The following is a 12169-nucleotide window of genomic DNA, read 5'->3' as shown; positions in this document are numbered from 1 at the left end:
TGGGAATATCTGTCTTGAAGCTCTCATGTATTTTATTGTGATAAAAATATTAAAAATGAGATTTAAATTTAAATTGGTTCCTTATTTAGTAATATATTTCCTAAAAGAGTTGACACTATTTAATTCTAATATGAAAACTGAGTTTGGAGTGAAAACCATAAAACAACACAAGTCAAATTTCAGCACTTTTTTGATTTAATAAATCTTTTATCACTTCTTTTCAAAAATCTTAGTTTTTAAAGCTAAACACTAGTAACAAAGGTAATGTTAGACATGAGTTGGTCATTACATTTCTCTGACTTTAAAGAAAAAAAAGCAACTTAGAGACAATAGGTCCCCTGCCTAATTACAGTCACTATGTCACAGGTATCAAACATAGCAAACAAGTGGTATTATGAAATCAAAGACCATAATACAAAACTTGAATTTTTATTTTTGACACTTAATTCCAGTATTGCCATACTACAACAGTTAGCATTTCAACATTAAGAGGATATCAGTTATAAAAATAAAAAAAACTAAAATATTTCTTGCTTCTTTATTTCCTGAAGAAAATGCAAAACCGTAATATGCATGCATATGTATTTGCTTATATAAACAATTATGTATATAGTCATATATCATTAGTCTCCAGCACTCATCAGGACCTTAACTGTTAATGTATATGGCCCAAATAATATATTTTTTTTATTGGTTCTTTTCTTTGTCTGCCTAATTCTCCTCATAGTGCAGCAAATTATTTTTGATTATTTCAATGGCATGGGATGTTTAAGGACTAATTAAACCAAAGCAGGAAAAACAAAAGGAAAAAAGTCCTGTTTTTAAAAAGAAGCCATAGTCATTATTTAGCTAGAAAAACAGCTGTTCTGCTAGGAAACAGTAACATTGCTTCTTTTTGCAGACTCAAGCACACAGGGCACTTCCCTCTGAAGCTCCACAGAGTAGATGCCAGAGCCTTGACAATAATTCTCTCCCTTATTTCACCACCAAAAGTTAGGATCAGGCATATTGAACTCGGGCTGATCCCAAATTGCCTTAAAGATTTCGTAATCTTAAATTTTAAAAGACAAATGATTGTAGGAAACCTTGGTGTGTTATTAAAACAGAACACCATACTCATTTAAAGACATTATCTCAGTCTAATTTTAAGGCATTAACTCAGTTTACTTTAATCATTATTCCCGGATTAGTATCAGGTATATGATCACTAAAAAAGCAATCTTCATTTGCAAATTACTATCTGTTTTGTGATATAAAGTCGTGAAGTGACATGTCTTTACTTTAAGGCTTGTAAACTGAGACAGTAGGCCAGTTAATGCAGGCACTGGAACATTGCACAGAACGCTAAAAAAAAAAAAAAAAAAAAAAAAAAAAACAACTTGATTGCACATCTATATTCTTACTCACCTGTGGTTTCCACGATGCCTTCCAGGATGACGACCACCTCGAACTGTTCAGTTTGCATGCTTCGCTGAGATAGGTCATAAAAGGGGCTTTTGGCATCGATCACGTGGCAAATTGTGAGAGGGGACACAAGAAAAAGTTGATCTGCCCCTGTACTAAAACCTACATCCAGTTCAAGTTGGTCAAGGGGAAGGAACTCACCCTCAGGTGTCTGCCGAGACTAGACAAGCACACAGAAAAACAAAAAAAAAGAAGAAGAAATCACCGCTTGTACTGAAATTTTCAAGGCAGTTCAACAGTCATATACGTCATTGCCTGCCAACACTCTGCACTATCAATCATCAGCAATGCAATCCAAACAAATCATTATGCAGCTATGTTCTACCAAATGGGCTGAAATCCCACGTAGCTCGTGCAGAACATACATGCATTATTTATAATAAACAATTTGCTATAATTACCCGTCCCTAACTCCTGAGCTTTGGAGACATGCCTGCTCTAACAATGGCTGTGAGCACAACTGTGGAACTTATTATGTATCTGCCCACTGCTTGAAGAAAGAAAAAAAAAAAAGAAAGAAAGAAAGAAAGAAAACTCTGCAAAATAACCAATTGAAATGCCAGAGTTGTCTTTCCTCACAAAGCACATAAGTTTTGCAGTTTGACTGGAGGTTGGTAAGCTAAACAGTGCTGACCACAATTTAAGACCTGATTTCTTGAAAAGTAAACTGAATAATTGTTTCTTCAGGAATTTTGTAAAGTCACAATTGGCTGCAGAACAGCAAAGACATGTTCATAGTGAATTGTGATATGGACCATAATTTTAGAAGGCATATTCTAATAGTTTGTGGGTTTCATGCTCCTAAGAATAATAAACTGCATATAATTCTCCACTCCTTTACTTATGAAGTTTTAAGTATAGCCAAATATGTGCTATATTAAACGAAATAGAATTTCCAAACAGTTGTTTTCAACAATTAGTTCATTAAAACTCTCATATGATAGTGGCATTTAGTTTCAATATAATCATTGAAAAGCTTTAACAAACCAGTTACGGTATAGGACTGTGGATAAAAATCAAATATGAGGAAGCCATAAACGTAGACTTACTCATTTTTTGTCCCATTTGTTTTCATTTTGTTTAGGATATCTATTATATACAATAGTTGTACAAGCAAATATTTAAATTTGGCATTCACAAAAGAGGCAAATGGAGACTGGATATTTAGATTCATACTGAAAACAATCAATGGGAAGGGTTTGGTCACAATGGTCTAGTAGGAGCTTAGAAATATCTGGTATATTTTTAAGACCCATCATGAGCAAATTTAATAAATGAAAAAAAAAATCTAGAGCAGGAGTCTGCCCCCCAAAATATTCATTTTAAGACAGAAATTTTATATTTATTAGCAACAAATATATTGGATTTGGAAAGTAAGGTAAATCATGGTTGCTATACAAGGCTGAAAATTCTGAAGAATTGTTAAATAATCTGCTTTTCCTAGAGAAGTCGATGGTGGTATGTAATGGTTGACATCACCAGACCTGATTAATTTGAGAGGCTCAGTTACAATTGGTAATACTGAAAAATTTACTTGTGTAGGACAATATCCATGGAGAGAACACTGAGACAACTTTCTTCTCTCAGTAGAATGTAAACATAGAAGAAGAGGACTGGGGTCAGGGCTTCTGGAGAAAAGATTGGGGGAAGAAATGAATTCTGATCACAATTTTTGTTTTTAATCTGTGGGGAAACTGATTACCCAAAATGTACAAACTCAGCTTTAGCAATCAATACTGAAAAACATTTGGTATTTCCAAAACAGCAAGAAAATGCCTGCACAAAGCTTTTTCGAGACACCTATATTCTCAGATTACTAAATTAAAAATGAGGCTAGCTGTCTCATAATATTGACAGCTGTATATTGATAATTGATTCATATATGGAAATGATAACTGAGAAATGAAAAACAAGGACAAGGCTCAATTTATTACTCTCTTACCTTAGAAGCAACAGGTGCTATACAAGCACAAGGTGATATTCTGAAATCTATAAATGATGACTATAATTTGCAACCATTAACTTGCTATTCTAAGTTCTGCTTTTCTCTACTACATCATAAACAATGTCTTTAAACTCTAATTTTTTGGTAATATTTCTCCAAAGAAGATAATTTTTGTTTATCATATGTGTATACCAAAACAGAAATTCACATTGATTTTAATATATTTGTTGTTCATACCCGTGGCTTTAGAGTTATTATGCCTAATATTTCCTAATATTAGCCATTCAACAACTGAAGAAAGTGCTCTAAACACAGCTAGACTACCAGCTTGAACTGAGAATACTTCATGGTTTGGTAAAGAGGTTTAGAAACATACAGGTGATTTTGCTTTAAATATGCATAGATCCATTTCACTCACATTAAACATGTCTTTCTTTTTTAAATGCTTGCTCATTCCACTTAAATTAATGCTCTCTAATCAATGTATTCCAACCTCAGTGTCCTATCCACAACTCCCTACTGTGTGAGACTATGGAGAAAGTGTTAATAACTTCATTTACTGGAAAGGTACTCTTCATATTTCTCGGAAGATCAGTGATATCCCACACATGTATTAAAATTGTTTTTGCAGCAGTCACTATAAAATCCATTGTTTAATTTCCTGAGGTAGGACACACACACAAATTTATCATCCACAGGTTCATCATTTATGTCACAACATCAGATATTTTAACTATAAATCCATTCACTTTCAGATTTTTGTTTGTCTCCTGGACTTGGTCATAGACTAAGAAGCCTATAAATAACTAGAAACAGATAGAAGGCTTTGGTGGAGGTCAAAATTGAAAGACGTGGTATCAGAGTAGAGAGTGCTCTAAGACTAAAACTCTCTGAAGTTTGAACTGCTGATTGGAGTTAAGTTCCACTATCACTGCTAAGCCAAACACTTTTGAGCCTGCAGAAAGCAGCAAGAGACTACTATATTTATTCTCAAAACAGACCCTTTCTGGACTGTGTTTCTAAAAATTGTAAACTAGGAGTCCCTGATTCTGACACAAGTCCCAAGATCTACCAGTGCAAAATTAATAAGGCAATAATAAAAATATGTTACTTAACTGTGGTAAGAGAAGTTGGGGGGTTTTGTTTAAAAACTGTGACATACACATGCATATGAAAACTGAAGATAAAAAGGAAAAGATAATTAATAAGCTTCTAAAGGCACGCTGCACTCTACATTGTGACCACATGATAATGCAGCATCCTTATATCACATCAGCTTTCTATCCTGTGTGGCTAACAAGTACTATGTTTAATATTGATAATAAGCATAATCATTTTTGATAAAATGAATTTAATCTTTCTTAATTACATCATAAAAAGTGTTCTGAATCAATAAGCAGGCTGCTTTTTTAGAGTGTTTGTGGCTAGTGGATATAGATCCTGCAACAATTTCCCTATTTCAACAGGAGCTTAGAGTAGAACTATTACCCTGATAAAATATAAAATAGTGGTCTGATTAGACAATAATTCACATTGCCTTCAAAGACAAAGCAGTTCCTCAAAATTTAGATTGAAGTAGTAAAATATTTAAAGGATCTGATTACAAAGATTCATAAGGAAAACTGTAGAAGCAATGAGAAAATAAGAAAATATAGGAAAAAAGAAAACAAAGGAAAATTGATAATTCTTAACAATTTAAAAGATATGTTGATAAAACTCTGGTCTGAAAAGGGCTTAGAAACAACTGTGGAATTTGATTATATGGAATTACAGAAAGATACTAAAATGAGCTCCATCATTCCAAAGCCAAACTAGTTGTTTTATGCACTAAAGAAAAAGTTTTGAGTTGGAGGAAAGAATTACTAAGAGTAACAATACTTTATATGTTCTGTCTCATATTAGAATTTGAAAGTGGATTGTTGAAACAATTTGCATAATTTCAAATTTAATAATAACTTTGAAGTTATTGTTCACATTAAAACATCTATATAAAAATATTCAGTCACACTGAGTTCACATTTAATGAAAAGATATCTCTGAATGTATTGTAAGATTTTTTTTTCCTAAATGTAAAGTGGTAAGTTTGACTCTCAAAGAATCAACTATTGTCCAATAACTTTGGGTCCTCTCAGATTCTAAAATCAGTGGACAAGATAAGCAGATACATTTTTACTACCTATTAAAAAAAAAAAAAAAAAAGAACCAAATGCTCAGAGTGGAGCATCTCTTTCAGGAACTTTAGACAAATAGTTTGCTTTCAGTGTAAGAAAAATATAATTGAAGGTTTATACACATACACATTTATTTATCATTGTCCTAGCATACAGAAGCAGACCTGCATTCATCCATTGTCCTTCTGGACATTATGTGGCCAAGCATCCATATTCATCCTCCAAAGTATCCACTTAACTAATACTCCTGAGACACTTGCTAGCCTTCCATCTCTGGCCTGTAACGAGTTGTGTTCCAGTTTGTAACTGGCAGAAGATTCTGAATAAAATGCCTACTCATCATTGCCTGACTCTGCCATAGTCTGTTCATACTTTCTACTTCCCACAATTCTCAGCTGACAAAGGCCTGTACAGTCAATGAGAAAGAGAGAAGGATAAGGTGGAGAGGGCAAAATAGTCTTTCTTACAACTTTCTATGGTTACATCTGGAATTTCCTTTCTCTTTAATTGTGCCCTATCTTATCTATGAGTTTGTATATGCCAGTATGTAGTCAAGTGACAAAGAAAAAAAATACATTGAGTATACACAGAGTAAGAACTTATAGTTAAGAGTAGGAACTCTAAGACATGTGCCAGGCAATAAACTGCCTCTGTGACTCAAAGCAATTACGACAAGACCTATGACATGCAGGTCAGAATTTAAGGGAGTTACAGAAGCATGTGGACCTATATTTCTATATTTTCATCTATACTGTCTGTGATGGACCTTTGTACATTCATTTGTCTGGTTAAAGCTCGAAATTTTAGCTAAGGTAGAATTAAAGTCATTATCAAATCTAAAACCCATTTTTTTAATGGTAAGCTAATTAAACCCATAAAATGTCCATTTATAGGAAAGGAATGCACCTTATTTAGATGCAATGTAATTTATCTTGTAATAGATTATGTGAGCCTTTTGTACTGTTCAAATGAAAGCTCTGCTTTGTGTCCCCATGGGGGCCCTTTGTTGGCTTTATAATAACTGTGGGCAGGATCTGTATCCCTGTTTGCACATTCCTTTCCTACTCAACAACACCCTTCAACTCATGAAATGCCTTTTCCTGCCTCCTTTTATCTTCTGTTCCTACCTACTGCTGGTTACTTGTGAGCTTTTGCATCCTTTACTTTTGTTCATGCTTTATTTATGAGTACAAGTCATCCCTGTACTCTTTAAAACACATATTAAAACAAGCAAAACCAAATAAAACAAATATTACTAGTAGTGTAAAAAAAGATTTTAGAAAGAACCCAAGATCTGTATCTATTAGACATCTGTTGTGCTTGGGTCAAAGAAAGCAAAGCAAAAGCTAAACTAAATATCTACTGTATTTTTCTTGTTCCTGTTGTTTTGTTGTTTAGGTTATAATGAGCTCATCTAAAACAACCAATATCAGGCCTAGTTTCTAACAATTCTAACGGGTTCTATCTTAGAATTCTATGATCTAATGTTGATCTTATTCAGATATACCCACTTTTGTGGATTGATGTTTTAAACAGAACATTAGTGCCTAAAGGAAAGTTTCACCAAGATCTATTTTGAAGGGGTCAGTCAGGCAAGATAAGGTTATAGACAATGAAAAGCAAAATCTCATTTAGGTTCAAGGTATGAAATAAAGACTACCGACATTTAATTCTTCAAATTAGAAGCATTAGTGCCTCATGTTTAGCAAAATGATGCGTTGACCACAAACTAAGAGTGCTCTCGAAATAAAACAGTCTTAAGAAATTTCAGTATCAGTTGGTAACTGGAAGGTGGAGTTTAAACACAAATTGTCTCCATGTAAATGATAAGCAAAATTAAAATTAGACAGGAAAGTTAAATCATTTCTACTAGATTATTGGGAACTCCATCGAAGGATCAGTGGAAAGCTTCATAAGATCCAACATTTGAAAGGCATTATCCACTGGGGGTTGGTGGTGGCACATGCCTTTAATCCCAGCACTTGGGAGGCAGAGGATTTCTGAGTTCGAGGCCAGCCTGGTCTACAGAGTGAGTTCCAGGACAGCCAGGGCTACACAGAGAAACCCTGTCTCGAAAAAAAAAAAAAAAAAAAAAAAAAAAAAAAAAAAAACAAAAAAAAAAAAAAAAAAAAAAAAAAAAAAAAACCAAAAAAAAAACAAAAAAAAAAAAAAAAAGAAAGGCATTACCCTGTTCTTAGTGTCTTCCCAAGAACTGAAAGTAGTAAGTAGTTTATAATGATGCAATAAAATTTATATTTGTGGATTCTGATTTTTAGCAAATAAAATCTGAGTAGAAAAAAATCTTAAATTATAAGAAAATATATGTGTACTATAGTTATTGTGATTCAGCAATATACTGGCATTTGTTGGCATTAGACTCTGGCATATTGTGTATTGAAGACATACACATAGCATTTAAAGTGTTAAAAATGCTTACAATAGGAAACTGAATATGTGAACTGATGACTAGTAAGCATATATACAATTCATAACAAGTTTTACAACTTTTAGCTTTTTATATAGTTTTTCTCCTATATCAAAGTTGACTGTTTTAGGTTACTTTGAGTGTCTCTTTCAGAAAATAGGGGTCACTCATTAAAGCAAACATCCTCTTTAATTTTGCTTAATGTTATTAATCCCTCAGTAGAACATGAGTTCTTTTCCATATCGCGTAAGAAAATGATTTAAAAAAAAACTATCTTTATTATAATTACCATGTCTACCAGAAAAACAAATTTAAAACAACCTACATTAACTTCATTATAATTTCTGTCAGTACACAATTGATGTCACATACTTTGATTTTCTAATAAATCATAAGACAAGTATATCCTTACTACTCTATTGTTTGAATATGATATTGATTTCTCATCTGTGTTAATATAGCACCTTGCTGAAACATTATAATATTATATTTCTTAATTCAAGAAACTGTTCTTGTAAAGGTGGTACATGGCAGTAAACAATAATTCTTTATTGGTGTGTGTACACTCCAGAGACTAAGAACTTCTATTCATTGTACATATCTAAATTGATGATTTGTAGATTAATTTTAATTGTATCTTGAATTTGTTACAATAAAAATTGGCAATGCTTACAATAACTAAAGTAAGTTGTATGTGGAAACACAACAGTTTTATTACATAACATTATTTGTTTGAAAAATTAGAGAATGACAAAAACTTGAATTCTTGTGAATAGGATAAACTACTCTTAATGAGAGTTTCCAAGTAATATCCACACACAGGTTTCTTGACAGTGTTCGAACATTCAGGGTGCTCTGGGTCCTTCCTAATGAAGATGAAGAGTTCAGCCTACACATAGAAGTGAGCACACACAAGTACCACTGCCATAAGAATGTCTGCAAAGCATCCATTTAGCTAGATCTATCAATTCACTTAATTCAAACATTCGTGAATAAAATGAAATGCTACCTTAAAATGTAACAATTGTGTACAGCTAAATTTTACAAAAGAACAAAGTCAATTAAAATTATATAATCAAAGCTATCCATATGAAAACGTATACCAGAGCCAGGCTGGGAATTTTGCACTCTGATATCAAAAATGCCATTTGTTTACTAATGCAGCATAGAAAATACTCATGTGATGAGAAGTGACAGGGCAAGTGAACTGCTTTAATTCAAGCACTGCCCTGGCCAACTTGGTCAAGAATAATTAGGATGAGGTCTTATAAGTGCTAATGAAAGTGACAGAAGAGCAAAACATGCTTTTAATCCAGGGAGAATACTTTTAATTACATAACAAGTTGGGGCTGGATAAAATAAAATATCATTGAATGGTGCAAATTGAAATTTCAATGGCAACATTTTACCTCAATTTGAATATCAGTCATTTTATGACCTCTCACTTCTGACCCTGGCTATACTTCTTTATATAAACTCAGATTCATCTTTTTCAAAAATGAACTATTATTTATGGTTATCATTTTCAATTTGTGAATATTTAAAAACTACTCTAGAAAAATTCCTGGAAGAGGAGGAGGAAGAAGAGGAGAAGGAAGAAGGAAGAAGGAGAAGGAGAAGGAGAAGGAGAAGGAGAAGGAGAAGGAGAAGGAGAAGGAGGAGAAGGAGAAGGAGAAGGAAGGAGAAGGAGAAGGAGAAGGAAGGAGAAGGAGAAGGAGAAGGAGAAGGAGAAAGGAGAAGGAGAAGGAAGGAGAAGAAGGAGAAGAAGAGGAGAAGGAAGAAGGAGAAGGAGAAGGAGAAGGAGGAGAAGGAGAAGGAGAAGGAGAAGGAGAAGGAGAAGGAGAAGGAGAAGGAGAAGGAGAAGGAGAAGGAGAAGGAGAAGGAGAAGGAGAAGGAGAAGGAGAAGGAGAAGGAGAAGGAGAAGGAAAAGAAGGAGGAGAGAAGGAGAAGGAGGGGAGAAGAAGAAGAAGAAGAAGAAGAGGAAGAGGAAGAGGAAGAGGAAGAGGAAGAGGAAGAGGAAGAGAAAGAGGACACCTGTAGACCTGCAGAGAGAACTAGACTTCAATCCCTCCTTCCCAGACTCTAATTGGTAAATAACTGAGGGAAGCTTCTTGTTTGTGGTGCTGCCTTCTAAGGGCTACAAGGATCTTACCTTAACAACTACCCTGTGAGCAATTTGTTTACAGCATTGATGTTAGGAAGCAATCTTCTTTAATGGATGCTGAAAAGCTTCAAGTGAAATTTATAATTGACAAAGTCCTCATAGAAACAGGCAATTAAGAGTAAAATTAACAAGAGACTCAACAGGAAAAGCACTCAAGCTTTCACAGAAAGCCTACATCTCTAGGAAAATATTTAGCAAAAAAAGAATATAATAATTCAGATATGGCGGCTTCTACTTTATTAAGAGCTGCCTGGATCTGTTACAGTTTGTTTAAAAGATAACCACAGTTAAACTTACTGTGTCCTGAAGAGTAATCCACCTGGTAGTATTATTGGGAGGGGGTACACTGAAGACTAATCCCAAACTAAAGTGGAAACAACTTCCAACAACTAATTCTTGACATTGGAAGGGTTAGTGCCTCTAGAAGAGTATTGACTTGGTAACAAACCAAAAGCGCTCTGGGGACAAAACAGTAGTGGGTGAACAGGAGCCCACAGCACTCCCTTCACCATTATGGTGAGCTACAGCACAACTGAGGTGAGAAAAGTAAACAAGAACAGGAACAAAAGCAGAACTGGCAACTATGCCCTCTGCCTAATTTCAAATCTTTTGGCTCCTCCCCACACCCGCACCCCCTCCTCCAAAGAAGTTTACCTGTGGTGGAAGGAAAACCCTGGAGGGAAAAACCCCGGGGAGGGAGCAGAGTGGTTCCCAGGGGATTGAATCTTTGGGTATCTGGGTGGCATCTGCTTGGTGAACCAGGGGAGGGCTGTACTTACTTTGAGCAGCTTGCAGCGGATCTGCGCGGAGACCATGTGGCTGTTGCGCAGATTGCCCACCCGGAACATAAGAGTGAGTTTTCCGTCCCTCATGGAGATAACCGCATGCTCGCTAAACATGAGGGTCTCGGCGCGCTTTTTGGGCTGGGACATCTTGATGAACATGCAGCCAATGAGGAAAGCGTCCACGATGGAGCCAAGGATGGACTGGAAGAGGAAGAGGATGATGCCCTCGGGGCACTTGTCAGTGATGTAGCGGTAGCCATAGCCGATGGTGGCCTCGGTCTCGATGAAGAAAAGGAAGGCAGAGGGGAAGTTATAGACATTGGCCACACAGGGAGTGTAGTTGCCAACATGGGCTTTGTTCAGGTCGCCCCGGGTATAAGCGATCACCCACCACATGGACGCCATGAAGAGCCAGGCCACGGTATAGGTGAGGATGAAGATAAAGAGATTCCAACGCCACTTGAGATCCACCAGGGTAGTGAAGAGGTCCGAGAGGTAGCGACTGGTCTCGCTGCCCAGGTTGCCGTGCTGCACATTGCACCGGCCGTTCTTGTCCACGAACCGCTGCCGTTTCTTCTTGGGTACAAGCTGCTGCTGCGGGCCCTGTCCTGGCCCCTGGGGCTGCAAGCCCGAACCGCTCGACGAAGTGGTCACTACCTGGTAATCGTCCCCAAATTTCCTTCGGAGTGCAGACATAATACGGAGGGGCGAGCCAGATTCAAACACGAAGCGGAGGCGCAGGAGCCAAGCGCTGCAAACCAGCACCAATAAGGAGGTGGGGGCAGGGGACGAAAGCAGGAGGGGAGGGGACGAAAGCAGGCGCCTGGGTTGGGGGTTGGGGAGCACCCTGCAGGTAGCAGCAGTCTCTACCCCGTCGGATGCCTCTCTTCTCCTGGGACAGAGGCTTTCTTTCCAGGTGCAGTGTCAAAACAGAAGTGTTTTCCCACACTCAATGCAAAAAGGATGCAAGGGGCCAGAACCCGAGTGCAATTTTGCCTCTGAGCTTTTTGAGGCTTCTCTTTTCCCCACCACCACCACCGGCATCCCGAGCCACCTCTTACCTTTCCATAGCACCCCACCCTCGACTGTCTTGCCGCACCCCTGAACTGGTTGCTGAAAATTAATGAGTTTGGCAAGCAAGTCCCACCCCACCAGCTAACTCCGCAAGCTTCTAAACTGCTCTACCTGCCTGATCCAGACCCTCCCCCCCTCCCA

The 12169-nt window shown here is 36.6% G+C and overlaps 1 protein-coding gene across 2 annotated transcripts in view; it reads right to left on the bottom strand.

The window, feature by feature from the left end:
- Kcnj3 (potassium inwardly rectifying channel subfamily J member 3) overlaps window positions 1-11942 on the bottom strand; it is a 144181-nt gene extending 132239 nt beyond the window's left edge. The window contains exons 1-2 of one of the 2 annotated variants that reach the window (XR_013108603.1): window positions 10949-11942; window positions 1408-1624 (exon numbers count right to left, since the gene is read on the bottom strand). Coding sequence is in view for 1 of the 2 variants with exons in the window: in XM_034496459.2 (XP_034352350.1) it covers window positions 1408-1624; window positions 10949-11650 (919 nt within the window). In the remaining variant the exon portion in view is untranslated. The remainder of the gene's footprint in view (window positions 1-1407; window positions 1625-10948) is intronic. The other variant, XM_034496459.2, reaches the window with a different exon arrangement.
- Window positions 11943-12169: the final 227 nt, after the last annotated feature.

The sequence above is a fragment of the Arvicanthis niloticus genome, chromosome 2 (genome assembly GCF_011762505.2).
Source record: "Arvicanthis niloticus isolate mArvNil1 chromosome 2, mArvNil1.pat.X, whole genome shotgun sequence".
In the NCBI taxonomy this organism is placed as follows: domain Eukaryota; kingdom Metazoa; phylum Chordata; class Mammalia; order Rodentia; family Muridae; genus Arvicanthis; species Arvicanthis niloticus.
Note: the sequence above shows the minus strand (reverse complement) of the source record. Positions and strands in the feature narration are given on the sequence as shown.